This window comes from Ambystoma mexicanum, chromosome 5q, assembly GCF_040938575.1.
Source record: "Ambystoma mexicanum isolate Mex_15411 chromosome 5q, UKY_AmexF1_1, whole genome shotgun sequence".
Lineage (NCBI taxonomy): Eukaryota > Metazoa > Chordata > Amphibia > Caudata > Ambystomatidae > Ambystoma > Ambystoma mexicanum.
The window spans coordinates 1,336,449,878-1,336,463,197 of record NC_090933.1 but is presented as its reverse complement, the minus strand read 5'-3'; the positions used below and the strand labels follow the sequence as shown (position 1 = coordinate 1,336,463,197).

Sequence of the window (13,320 nt, the reverse complement as noted above, 5' to 3'; positions counted from 1 at the left end):
GTCAATACTTCTTTATATTGTGGTTTGAGAGTTTGTGGGACACTTGGTTCTTTTCTAGAACCTACCTGTTATTTTATATGAAATGCTATATGCACATTAACTAACACTTTTTAGGCCCTTGTAAAGAAGCTAAAAATAATACTCACCTGCGTAATTGATTGGATACTGAATTTAAAGGTGTTTTGGGATTGCATAGGCCATTTACTATTTCATAAGAATGCTGTTTATTTGTAGTTAATACATGCAAATGTTCATATTGCTGAATGAATTTCTTCCAACTAAAGAATACATCTTTCGGAGACATTTGACTTACTTTTCGCTCAGGTACTCATAAAGCCCATGGTCAAGGAGGATCAGCTGTGCCTTCTCATCCGGACCCTTATTCACAAGCACTAGAAACAAAAGGAACATGAATTACCAAGAGGGGACAAACGCATAGCAAACCTTTTACTACCAAAAAACCTGTCTTCAGTCATAGTAGTGCGCTTCAGTCATACACAAGCGGTGCACTACCGTCAGCATCAGAAATGCACACAAATCGAACCTAAGGGCCAACTCTTTCCACACTACATGATAAAGAGCTAAAACCCCAATGCTTGCGGCACTCGTCACAGTTTTCTGCAATTCCGGCATTATTCCACACATACAGATCCATAGACCCACTCCATGCCTGTAGGATACTGGCATTAAATCAATCAAAAATAGAGCCCTCTTTGGAAAAGCTTCCCCTTCTGTTATGCCTACCCCAGGCACAAGAGTGGTGCCTCATAGGAAGCAACCCACATCCCACACCTGGAAGAAAATCTTCTCACTAACAAATCAGAGAGAATCCAGATAAAATCACAAGAGTGAGGAAGGTTTAAGATTTTTAGGTTTAGAGGTGCTCACTTTAAATAAAATCTAAAATAAAAATGCATAAATTGTTAATACTAGAACTGACTGGCTAAGGCATATAAGTCAAACTCAGCATCTGCGACAGAGAACACACAACCAGAAGTCAGGACACCTGCAGACTTGAAATCTGCCGCTGCAAAAAAGGAAAGGACCACAAAACAAGCCTACACCCCAAGACTATGGAACCTCCTCCCCGTCGGCATCAGACTCGCCTCCACAATGCTACAATCCAGAAAATAACTCAAGACCCACCTCTTCAGGGAATCTCGCCTCCTCAACACCCAGGCCATCATGTCGCCCCTCGCACCATCTGACTCGCTAGACACCGGCCGCCCCTCTCCTCCACACCACAGGCTACCCCTCCTCTACCCCCACTGTATATCTGTTACCTCTGAAAAGCGCCCTCTTGTGCATCTGTACTGTTGTATACCTCTGTAAAGCGCTCCGTTGCTTCTCGAAGCTAGGTCTGCGATCAAATACCATAATAATATTAATAATAATTTATTTGAAGTTACATTTTTGTAAACCCCAGCCCAATTAGGTCCTGGCTAGGTGGGGGGTGCAATATATAAATAACATTGATAGGGAAGGAAAGCAACAAATCAAGACACAGGCACAGAGCTGGTTAAGTATAGTTTAATGCAAACTTATGTATGTTCTTATACTGTGACACTTTGTTGTTCAGGTTACATCAATGGGTCTCTCATAGGGGGGTGACTTAGAATTTTGGGGAGCATGTACAAAGAACGGTCAGCCCTCAGGTAAGAGTACTATGGAAACGCTTTGCGTGGCTGAAGATCGGTAGAGTGACTGAAAAGGGAAGAGCAGGGGCCACGTGCTGCGGCCTCGAGCAGCCCCCTAGGGGATCGTGTGGGCCTTGCTGTTCTGGGCCACATATGCCAAGAGTGGTCCAGCAAGCAGCGGTGCAGCCCAAAGAAGATGATGACCTGGGCCATGTTGAGGAGACGACCCCAGAAGCGTCTGCCAGTCCCGGGGTCAAAGCTCCGCCCACGTAAGTTTGAGCCCGAGTAGGGCAAGGTGCGCTTCCAGAGCACTAGAGCGTCGCTCGGAGACAGCATGTGGAGAACAGCCGACCCAGGGCCAGACAGGATGGACTGTAAGGATTAGGAGAGTCTAAATCTACCCCAGAACCAGCAGGAATGCAGAGAGCAAGGGCACTGGGGAGCCGTGCCCCTGCTCAGGTAACGCCAGCAGAGACCAAGTAAAGTAAGGGCCGGCCCGCTACTAAGCACCGCACAGGCATGTTGCAGTGGAAGGGTAGCAGGCCCCATCCACTAAAGGCTATGCGCCTTCATCATTTTGATTACAACACTACATGGCTTGTCCGCATCCCGGGTCTGCTGTGGAGCGTGTGTGGGCGCCACTGTTGGGGCCGTTTTTCTGAAGTCCACTTATGGTAGGACTCTATAAAATGTTTGGTCCCCTTGGTATACAGTGCTCCAATTTCCAGTATAGGCCTGTACCGCTCAAGGTTTTGGTTGTGTGGCAGAGGAGCCAAGATGATTTTAGGAGGGAGATGTGAGCTGTAGGTAAGTACAAAGAACTTAGAATACACATAGGACCAAAGAAACACTTACACACTTGTAGTTGTAAATAAATAGTTCTTTATTTTATATATATACACAAAGCAAAGTCAAATCAACAAATAAGTACGTAGTATTTCAAAACCATTAAACGCAAGGAAAACCAATAAAATAATTCAGGCACGTAAATTATAAGGTAAGAAAAACCACTATTATCAACTCAAAATATTCTGTTGGTTGAATAAAATGATGAACGCCAACAGCAGTAGCAGGTCAGTCCTTTTAAAGACGTGTGATACTTTGCAGAGGCCTTAAGACTTTAGCAGTCCATCCCCGTCTAGGTACGAGTGCTTCTAAGTCAAACTGGAGGAAAAGCAGTTAAGGCACAGCAGCAGAAAAGGCAAAGGTCCAGAGGATTTCTTCAGTACAAGTAAGTAGCAAGCTTTTGCTGGTCAGAAATGGTTCAGGGACCTTGGGAAAGGCTCCCTGAATGCGCACAAGCGTTAGGCCTGGGCATCGTGCATGGGCAAGCACCCAAACACCGGAATCAGCACTCCAGCAATAAAGGATCGACAGAATGACTCAATGTAAGTATTACCAAGAGTCCCTCAGTGCCTCAGGAGCGATGAAGAGGATGAAGCCGGAGGCCTTCACAATGCAGCAGCTGCAGACCCGGTCTCCTGTTCCTTCGTACTGGTGACAAAAGAAGGGATTCTTGAAAGGATGTCACAGCAGCAGCCGAGAGAAGGGACTCCCAGCAAAGGATTCTTTATGCTCTAAAATGGATCTATGGTTTTGGCACCTTTTCAGAGACATCAAGGAAGAATGGCTCTCGTCTAATTGATTCACCTTGCTCGCTGGGTCCTGCACTCTGGTGACGGGACATTGAGTTCTTGCCTCTGGTGGTCCGGGAGGAGTCCACCAAAGTTTTGGCAGGATTCATTCATGGCAAGAGGATGCACTGCACTCAGGCTCGAGGTCGCAGGGACAGCCAGTTTCCCCGTTGGAACAGGTTCCGGGCAGGCATCCCAGGAGACAACGAACATCAGAGTTCCGGGCTGGTCCCCTGCGTACTGTCCTCACAGACACTGGAACCTCGGCGGGCTTGACAAAGGATTCCAGTTAGAAGACAAAAGTCAAACCGGGACACCCCCCGCACCCCCCAACCCTCCCAAACCCAGTTAGACAGAAAAGCCAAGAAAGGACAAGCACATAAAAAATGGCAATGAATGAATACAGCCCCCATCATGGTTCAATAGTGACCCTTCTGTGCATTACCACAGCTGTGAATACAGCCTGCCAGTAATAATTACACACAAGTCGTTAGAACGCCTCCACTTCCACCAGCCATTCAGGTATGCTGGTCACTGTAACAGAAATGTCACAGGAGCAGTGAGAAAGGGGTGCTATGTAACCCCTCAGCACTCCACATAGGGTATTGTGTGCTGATCTCACAAAAGAAACGGTAAGGATAAAAAGTATCCCCCTATCCTAGTTCTCACAAGGAAAATAAAAGAATATCAAAAGGAAGGGTCTCCCAGCAACACTGCACAAAAGGTGCTGTGTGCTGCAAAAGTGAATCACAGATGCCATAGAAAATATGGAGGAAAGCAAGACTTTATAAAATAAAGTAAAAACATAATAAACAAGAGTTCTATGATGAATCTAGCGATGTCATCACTCCCTCCCCAGGGAAACTCTCTCCTCATATGGCCGGGGGAAGGTAGCGGGTAGCTGAGCACTAGAGCAATTCTGAGCGCTGAAGCCACCGAACCAGAGATGCACTCTAGTTGTTGCACAGATCCCATAGGTGCCAGGACATTTAAAACCCCTGCGCAGCAAGGAAGATGGAAATCCACTACTTTCGACAAGGCTCGGGAAGCGAGGGAGAGGCCAGCGAGGGAGAGGCCAGCTGCAGCAGGGAGCAGGAGAGCTCCAATTGGCGTTGGCACAAGAGGCTCGGAGATCTTAGGTACGCCGCACGGGAGGCCGACAGCAGGAGAAGATATGATAGGGCATTTATAACGCCATAGATGTGGAGAGAAGGAGGAGGAAGCACCCCACTGGAGGACCGCAGAGAAAGCCGAAGCAGCCATGAGAGACCGGTGAGCCCAGAAAGGGGGATTGGGATGCCAGGGGGCTTTGCAGTGCATGCCGCACATCGATAAGAGACAGTAATATTGATGGGGTGAACTTGAGCAAGGGAGCTGGGATGCTGAGTACATTACTAATTGAAGCGGATGAAAGAGGGTCAACGACCCAGTGGCTGCATGAGTTAAACCGTTACATGCTCAGAAAGTCCTGGCAGGCAACATGTTTTGTGAGTCTGAGACCCGTACCCAAATAGAAGTGAACTTTGAGAAAGTCCTGGCAGGTGAGTATACAGGCAATCTGTTCTGCGAGTTTGGGACCTGCACTCACAATTGAGAGAAGAAAGTAAGAAAGTCCTGGCAGGAGAGAATACGAGGTGAACTGATTGCGAGTCCGGGACTCGCACCCAATGGTGTGAAATCCAGGGGAAGGGAGCCATACTCCCTGGGCTGGAAAGTTGCATATTGTGGAAAAGAGAGAGAACAGAAAGATCCATACCATGTTAGGTACTGTGAACTGTAAGATGCCTGAGAGACTCGGGGAAGGGAAGCCCCTCCTGAGAATTGTGACTGAGCTGTAAAGTACCGGAGAAGCAGTGATCGTAGTGAGCACGAACGGTTGGGAGCGGTGTTCCATTGCTTTTCTTCTTATCCATTCACCATTCCTCTACTTTTTACTGCCATATTCAACAGTCTGTACAGAGGATTTGTCCATTCATGTCCTTGTGCCAGTGTAAAGTTATAATAGGAGCCCTAGTTACTCGTCACTTAGACTACTCCATTGCTCCGGCTGCAACACCTGGTCACATGTTGCACTATGCTTCCGCCTATCCTCTCCCCTGCCGAGACCACAGTTCCACTACTTTTTTCAGTACATTTCTACCACTGCGGAGAAGCTCAGAGGAAGGGAACCCCCGTCTCCTGAGAATTGTGGAACTTTGATGATTATTCATTTCCTTTTGCACGTTTTGTTGGAAATGTTAAAAAAGCTACAAATGGCCAATTGACAGACTATCCCTTTTCAATGTATTCTGTGTTTAGCATGCAACGGTCAGGTAAGGATTTTGGACACAGGACGGAGAACTCTTTTGTTTTGGGACATTATGACCCTGACATCCTTTAGTTTTGCTGAGGCAGGGAAACCCCTTGTTTCGATAGGGCGAGGTAGGTTTTTTTCCAACCCTCTTTTTACTTTGAAAAGTCTATGAAAACCATCCAGATAACCCTGTGTTCGAGTCTTACTCCCGATTCCTTACCAGTTCCCATGAAATGAATAAGGGGGTAAAAGATTCCCCTCATTCAGGAGAACAGACAAAAAGATCCAGGAGTGTAACATGAGAAGCTGGGGGTCCCACAGGTAGAAGGTATCTGGCATAAACATGAAAAATCTCCCCCACAGCCACTCTTGGGTTTAATAGGTGCTGCAGGATAAGAACATCCCTGAGCCAGTGGCAGTGATTGTGGCATTTGAGGAGCTTGCAGAGGACAGGTGCTGGCACCTGGGTCAGAAAGGGAAGTCAACTGACTGGAAGGTGCTGTGCTCTGCAAGAAACATAAGCTGGACATACTTTAAAGGACCACACGCGGCTCTTGTGCTCCGACATGGCTGGCTGAGGCAGCCAAGTATCCATTGCTGTATATATTTATATAGTTAACATGTTATTTGTTACTTGTGAAGGGAAAGACGTTGGGCTACTTGTATAGCTCAGGAGGCATGGTTAGGGCAGCTATCGATGATTAATGAACTGCGTGGGGGACTGGATGAATTCCAGAGCGGCCTCCTATGGGTCCATATTGGTTCCTTGCTTAGCATGAAGAGGTGGCCACAGGGGCGGTTCGGAGTTGGAAGGTAACCCTGCTCTAGGTATACCCTTGGGAGTATCGTCCTTGGGGCCCTTTTGTAAGTGAGGCATGCAGTCTAGAGTAGGGGGACTCTGGTTAAACAGCGGTCTGAATGCATGGAAAGGGCAGAGGGAATATATCATGTTTTACTTTATTATATTTCATAGCCTTTTTATCTAAGGTGCTTCACAGTTATTGAAAAAACAGTTACAATAATAATTAACAAGCGAGTAAAAGACATGCACAACTAAAAACACATTTAATACAGACAAACAAACGAATAGTAGGAAAAACTAGTGAAAAAAACTCTTTTAAAAAGGATTTTAAATTGAGAAAATGTAGTAGAAAGAGAAATGGCAGAAGGCAACTTATTCGTTAGTCTGGGACCTAAAAGGTGAATCTATATGGATTAGGCGACCAACGTAAACAGGGCCAAAGACAAATACAAGAAGTAGAATTAAACAAAAAAGATATTGGAATGGAAGAGCATATAAAAAGACTGACACGAAGAACCATTTAGAATCACACTGTGCATTTGGGACAATCTATACATAGGCATTAGAACACTATATGACAATTAAAGCATATGGGTTGATAAATAATGAACACAATTATATGTTGGCATCTTATGTAGAAGCTAGATTTGCAGAAGGCTACGTACTAGCTCCTTGTGTCTCAGTAATGGCTCCGGGTCCCTATGCTTTTAGCTCCTGCATATCCAATTTTAATTTCGATCCCTGAAGATTATACTGGTAAGAATACATTATATAAATGAAGATAGTTAAAACAGTTGAGATTGTGCCAGTGTTTCAAGTAGTTGATAAATAAGGAAGAAGGGATACAGTATGATAACGAGACAGTAAAGACACATCAAGATTTAATCAGTAAAGAAATAATAGTAGCCTGTTTTAAGTCTGTTGGAAAATAACCAGATTGCAGGGATATAGTAAAACAAAAAAGGCCATGAGATAAGGTAAAAGAAAGGGAAAAAACATCCGGCAAGTGAAGAAGGCAGAGGGTCAGAAGGAGCTGATGTAGAGAAATAACCAAGTAGTAACATCCAATTCACTAATGGAGAAATATGAAGAAAACAAATCAGTAACAGAAGGAATAGTGAACAAGTGTCACTTTATATCCTCAATTCTTCTAACATAATAAGATGCAAATACCACAGAGACCCAGAAAGATGAAAGAAGGATTGGGCAAGGGATCAAAAAGTAACCTACTAATAGTAGGAGAATACCTCCTTAGACTGGCTGCCACCACCGCAATCAACTTGGTGAACCCCCACCCCACCCCGCCGGAGGTCAGCCCATATGGCAGAACTCGAAACTGATAATGAGAACCGCCAACAGCGAACATCAGGTATTGTCTGTGCTTGAGATGGATTGCCAAATGAAATTAAGCATCCTGAAGGTCCAATGATACCATCCAGTCCTGAAGCTTGAGGGCCTGAAGGATCTGAGAAAGGGTAACCATTTCGAACTTGTCCTTCCTGAAGAATTTGTGTAAGTCTCTTAAGTTCAAAATGGGTCTCAATCATCTGTCCTTTTTTGGAATTAGGAAGTACCAACTCTTGTTCCTCTTCGCTACAGGTATGCATAAGGAGCAGATATGGAACTCTGAAAGAGCGGTTCACTGGTGGATGAATGAGGCTTTTTTAGAAAGGGAGGCAAGGACCTCGATGGCAGCGTTGAAATCTTCGACACCATCGATGTTTAGGGCTTCAACGCTTTTAGTTTCAAGGACTTGTCTGATGCCTTTGGCGTCTAGGAATTGTTATGGTCCATCGAGGAGTCTTTCGGCACCGAAAGAGTCAATGACTTATTCCTCAAGGAAGATGTGTCTCGACTCGAAGTATCCTTCGACCGCTCTCGAGGAGATTTTTATGTGCCTTCCCGGCCCGAGGGCACACAGGTTTTGCCCTTATTCTTGTTGAATTGTTCAACCTGGGCATGGCTTTCAAAAGTCCTCGAGGTGGTGAAGGCCGCATTCTCGAATGCTTGCATCATTTCAACACTGAACTTCTCCCACTCAGCCGGAGAGGCTGATTTTGTCTAGCATTTCACGGGTTCTGGGGAGCACCTAGACGACAAAGCCTTTGCTTCGAACGTCGTGAAGATGACGTGAGAACCACTGCGTGATCTCAATCTTTTTGTCTTCTTTCAATGAGGAGAAATATTTCTCGATTCGTTTGAAGGGGTCGTCGAAGGGGATTTTGACCTACCTGCTGCTAATTTTCCTCTTCTCTCTTTCAGGGCTTTTGCCATCATTGATAGGCAGGCCTTGCAGGCGAAGATAGCACGAGAGGAACCAAATCACCAGAGACACACCGAATGGGGGTCCATAACGCACAATTTTGCCCCACAATCCTGGCACCTCTTAAACCCCGATCTCGAAGTCGAAAACGCTGATGATGATGCCATTTTTGAAAGATTTTTACTTCAAGATTCTTGATAGGGAACCAAAGCGCATCGTATCCAAAGTGATAACTTTTGCAAAACAACAGAACTGAAGCCAACGATTGCGGTGCGTGGTTTATACCATCGATGACGTTTAAATCAAGACGGAGGCCTCAGAGGGACATCGAGTCAACAGGCATCAACTTGCAGCGCCCTCTCCTGGAAAGAATTTCTGAAGCAGCTGAAGCTGGAAATGGAGATATCATAAGATGAGGAATACGTGGGAGGACACAATCTATTCGAAGTGGAGTGTGTTGCCATTGTAGAGGGGTAAAATCAAGAAATAGAAAGAAAATAATTGGTGGTAGAGACACAAGGGGGGGAGGGGGAGATTTCCCGCCCATGGCCAGAACACATCACCAATACAACATGCAAGGCCTGCCTATCAATGATGGCAAAAGCCCTGAAAGAGCTTTAACCTGTATGGCAAACCTCTTACATTTTCTTGTAACAGCGCCTCAATGCCCCTGGGCTGCATGTTGCGCGATACAAATGCAAATAAATAAATAAATAAAATAACAGAGGGGTATTGGAACACGCGAGTAACGTTTTGGCCGCGAAGTATAAAGGTAAAAAGATTCAAAAGAGAAGGGAGATCTTAGAGCTGTGGAAGATGATAGAGGACACTGAGGATAGTGAAGAGCGCAGGCACCAAGGTGGTGGGAGCCCAGCCCTGGGAGCAGTGCAGCCAAATGCCCCGGAAGAAACAGCTCACCCCCACCACAATTAGGGCTGTAACCTCTCACTGCCTGACCCTCCACAGGGTACACCAACCCAACGTATGTAGTTTCATCCGCCACGGCCCCACCCCCATAGCGCACCACACAACACTATGACATCGCCAGACAGTAAGCTGCGAAAAGACTTGGAGGATGCATTAGGAGCAGCGCAAGCAAAATAGGCATGGTTGAAGGCCCCCAGGCAACAGGAGAGCAAACCAGGGTGTAGCCTGGACGCGCGGAGGGCTGGGGATATTTAGTTTAGATTGGACAGCACTTCAATAAAAGGGGGAGAGTGGTGACCGCTGTTAGGCAGAAACCTGTGCAGTTCCCTTGGGGAACACTGCAAAAGATTTAAGACTACAGGTAGAGCAGTAAACCCCTTTGGTAGCAGTCTGTACCACCCAGATTTACCTGGTAGCTGTGGCTGAGCAGTCAGACTTCTCTCAAGAAGAGTTAGGCAGTATGCAAAGTATACACAATATGTACCAAAACACAATAGCACAAGCAAACACTGACCAGAGCTTGGTTTCAAAAGAATATAGTTATTTATTTAAAAACACACATAAGTAAAAACACTCTAACAACGAATATGGTAAAAACACTCCAACACAGTTATAATGAAAGTAAATTCAATCCTTTCTCCTATCTAGACAACTCTAGGTTAACACCACTTAATTAAAACAGAGGTGAGTGCTTAACGTTAGATGACACTCTAGTAGTTTCCAAGAAAGGGAGAGAAAAAGCAGAAATAGGTTAGACACACCACTCTAAGGTCCAGAACACTTGCAATAGGCTTAAAGAAGAATAAAGTCACAGGTGAGCAAAAGTCACTAGGCAGGGCCCACTCTTAGAGTAGCCGGAGCGAAAATGTGCCCAAGATCACACTGTTAGTTAGAGATTCAAAGTCTTGCAAAGAGTCAAAAAGAGTTTAGAGTGGCTCAGAAAGTTTAGCCAAAGTGTCCCAGGCACTCCCAGGTTCGAAAGCCGGGGACTAAATCTACCCCGTACAGTCGGTAGCAAGGGAAGCCAGGCGGAACACAGTACCTTAAGCGGAAAGGATCCTCCAGCGGGGGCAGTTGTTCCAGGCAGTGACAGCAAGGCTCGACGTCGGTCAGGGGAGAAGAATATCTCGCTGAAGAGCAGAAGAGAAAGGTCGTAGCACTGCCCGGGAAGAAACCAGCCGCGGAGTCCTCCGGTTAAAGGGTTGGTACCGACTTTCGCGGTATGGGGGTAAAGTGTGGTATTCCGGATGCCGGGGTGCTTGGCACAGGCAAGGCGGCCACGAGATACCTCAAAAGAACGGAAAGAAGGCGAAAACTGGTTGTCCCCACCAGTCAAGGGAAGGAGCCACTCCGTTAAGAGTTCTCCTCGGTCGTCGGGAAAAAGTGGTGAGACGGTTCAGCAGGGCTCCACCGGGTGGTGTCGTCGAAGCAGGTCGGCTCAGCTCTTCCCTCGTCGGATTCTTGGTCCTGTGGCGACTTCTGAAGTCCCAGTCCCCAAAGCCCTGCTTTTATGCAACAAGCCCCCATTCACCCAGCCTAGCTGTCACTCAAACATGCTAAGTGGTGAGCCGGGCGGCTCACCACTTGGGCCAATCAGGACGGAGTGCGACTTGAGTTACCAAGGTAACTCAGTCCAGGGTGCCTAAATCCCCCTCCACCCCTCCTAAGTACCCCAGACAGAGTGGCACCACTTTGGAGGGCTTCTGTGGAGAAGCCCGCCAAAAGTGGAACAAAGGGCTCCACTTTGGGTCAGAGTTACAGAGGCGAACACCAACGCCATTTTAGAATCAAGTTTTGGCAAAAAGTCCCAACCGGAGTTATAAAAATAAATATATAAACCGGCGGTATGTTTAAGGCTACCGTAAATAAATAATTAAATGTGTTAGCCTAAAACAATGGGAAATCCCATAGGAAAATATTCGCGGTCGAATATAAAAAGTAGTTTCCACTGCCACCAGCCAAAACTCGATCAGGGGGGACGGAGACGTGCCCCCTCGACTAACAGACCCTGGGGCAATCGAATTGCCCCAGCCAGTACGTCCACAATATGATGGTTTGTACTGGTTCTGTTCAGGATTCAAGACTAGCAAAGTCTTTGGTGACTTTACATGCCCTGGGAGACAGTAGTCAGTCCCAGGGTATGGAGTCTATGTTGGGGAGTCCCTAGGACACCCCTGGGTCACGGCACAGAGGGTGCTGTGTGACCCACATCACAAAAATACATGAGGCCCTATGGAGTAAAAGACCCCATAGCCCATTCAACACAAGGTTTAACCAAGAAAACACACTTCAACATGTCCAAGAGTGAGGGTAAAAGAGTCTCACTCTTGGCAGGAGAAAAAATTAAACCCCAGAAATCCAGCAAAGCTGCTGGGGGACTCACTAGGTAGGGAAATTCAGCCTAAACAGAGAATTCTCCCTAACACTCGCCCCCCCCAGACTAAGGGACAGGAGGATTTAATCCACTCCTGGATGAACCTCATACCTCTAGTCGATGATATACATCCTAGAGAGTCCATCAGCATTTTGATGGTGACACCTTGACCTATGCTTAAGGGAGAACTCAAAGGTTTTCTTTTGCAAGCTAAAGGACCTACAAACCCTTTGAGGAACATCAGTCTTTTTGTTATAGGGGATCTGGTTGACCAGTCCCTCAGAAGTTGGGACAACTTCTGAACCTATGTTAGGCTTTTTGAAGGGGTCCTTATAAAGGATTCCCTTAGATCTAGAGGGGCCTCCAAGGTTCCTCACCACCTCTCTTGTGGGAGCAGGTTGGGTCTTAGGCCTCTTGGTTGGAGGGGTTGGGGTTAGGCAATGTACCTGCTTCCCCTTCCTCTTAGATCTACCCTTACCTATTTTAGGAGTTTCCCCCCTAATATTAGGATTTGAGTTGGGGTCTTCAGTAGAAGGTCCAACAGTCTGAAGGTTTTTGGCCTTAGACTTTTCTTTTCTGGTTTTCCACCAGCACTGAGAATTACCAGTTCTCTCAGGTCCAGATAGGGGCCTAGTTGGTCTATCCACCTCTTCCTCAGAAGTAGGGGGGGTCAGAGACTCGGAAACTAGGGGAACAAGGGTGGAGCTTGGTTGGGGCTCCCATGTTCCTAGCATACTATCCTGAACTGTGCCTGGGTTAGAGGTCAACTTACTAACACCAGGGCTTGTAGTGGGGTTCTCAGTAGAGGGTCCCACAGGCTTAGAAGGGTCCTTCAAGGTAGCCTGTCTAGCCAATTTGGTTAAGTTCTGCTTCTCCATACTGGGAGGCCTGGGGGTATGTGACACTACTCCTAGAGTTCTTAGGTCATTCCCCAACAGGACCTTCCCAGGTACCTCAGTCTGAACACTGACAGGGATCCTCACTGTCATGTTGTTACACTGAATGAGGGCTGGTAGAATAGGAACCATTTGGACAGGGCCTCCAGACATTTTAGTGGGACCTTTGGGTGCTTTGGCCACATCCTCAGGTTGAAAGAAGCTTTCATCCACTACTGTTCTGCTGGCCCCAGTGTCTCTCCTGGCAGGAGTATCCTGGCCATTGACAAGAACACTGTCCACATAATACACCTTAGAGTTAACAGGTAGGGAGTTATACACAACCCTATTCTGGGGACTAACCAGACCCATAGGCTCTAAGTTTACAGTTGCTTGAAGACCCAAGGGTTCTTCAGCAAAGAGTTCAAAGTGGGCACTAGTCATCTGTACTTCATCCTCAGGCGTGAAGGCTAAGGAGACTGTGCTGATCCCTGCAGGTTTACCCTTGCACTTGG

General features: G+C 46.6%; 1 protein-coding gene across 2 annotated transcripts in view; it reads right to left on the bottom strand.

Annotated features, from left to right (window-relative positions):
• Positions 1-13,320, bottom strand: part of ADCK5 (aarF domain containing kinase 5) — a 925,852-nt gene that overhangs the window by 266,105 nt on the left and 646,427 nt on the right. For both annotated transcript variants that reach the window (XM_069621949.1, XM_069621948.1), the window contains exon 12: positions 314-392. In XM_069621949.1, the coding sequence (XP_069478050.1) occupies positions 314-392 (79 nt within the window). The remainder of the gene's footprint in view (positions 1-313; positions 393-13,320) is intronic.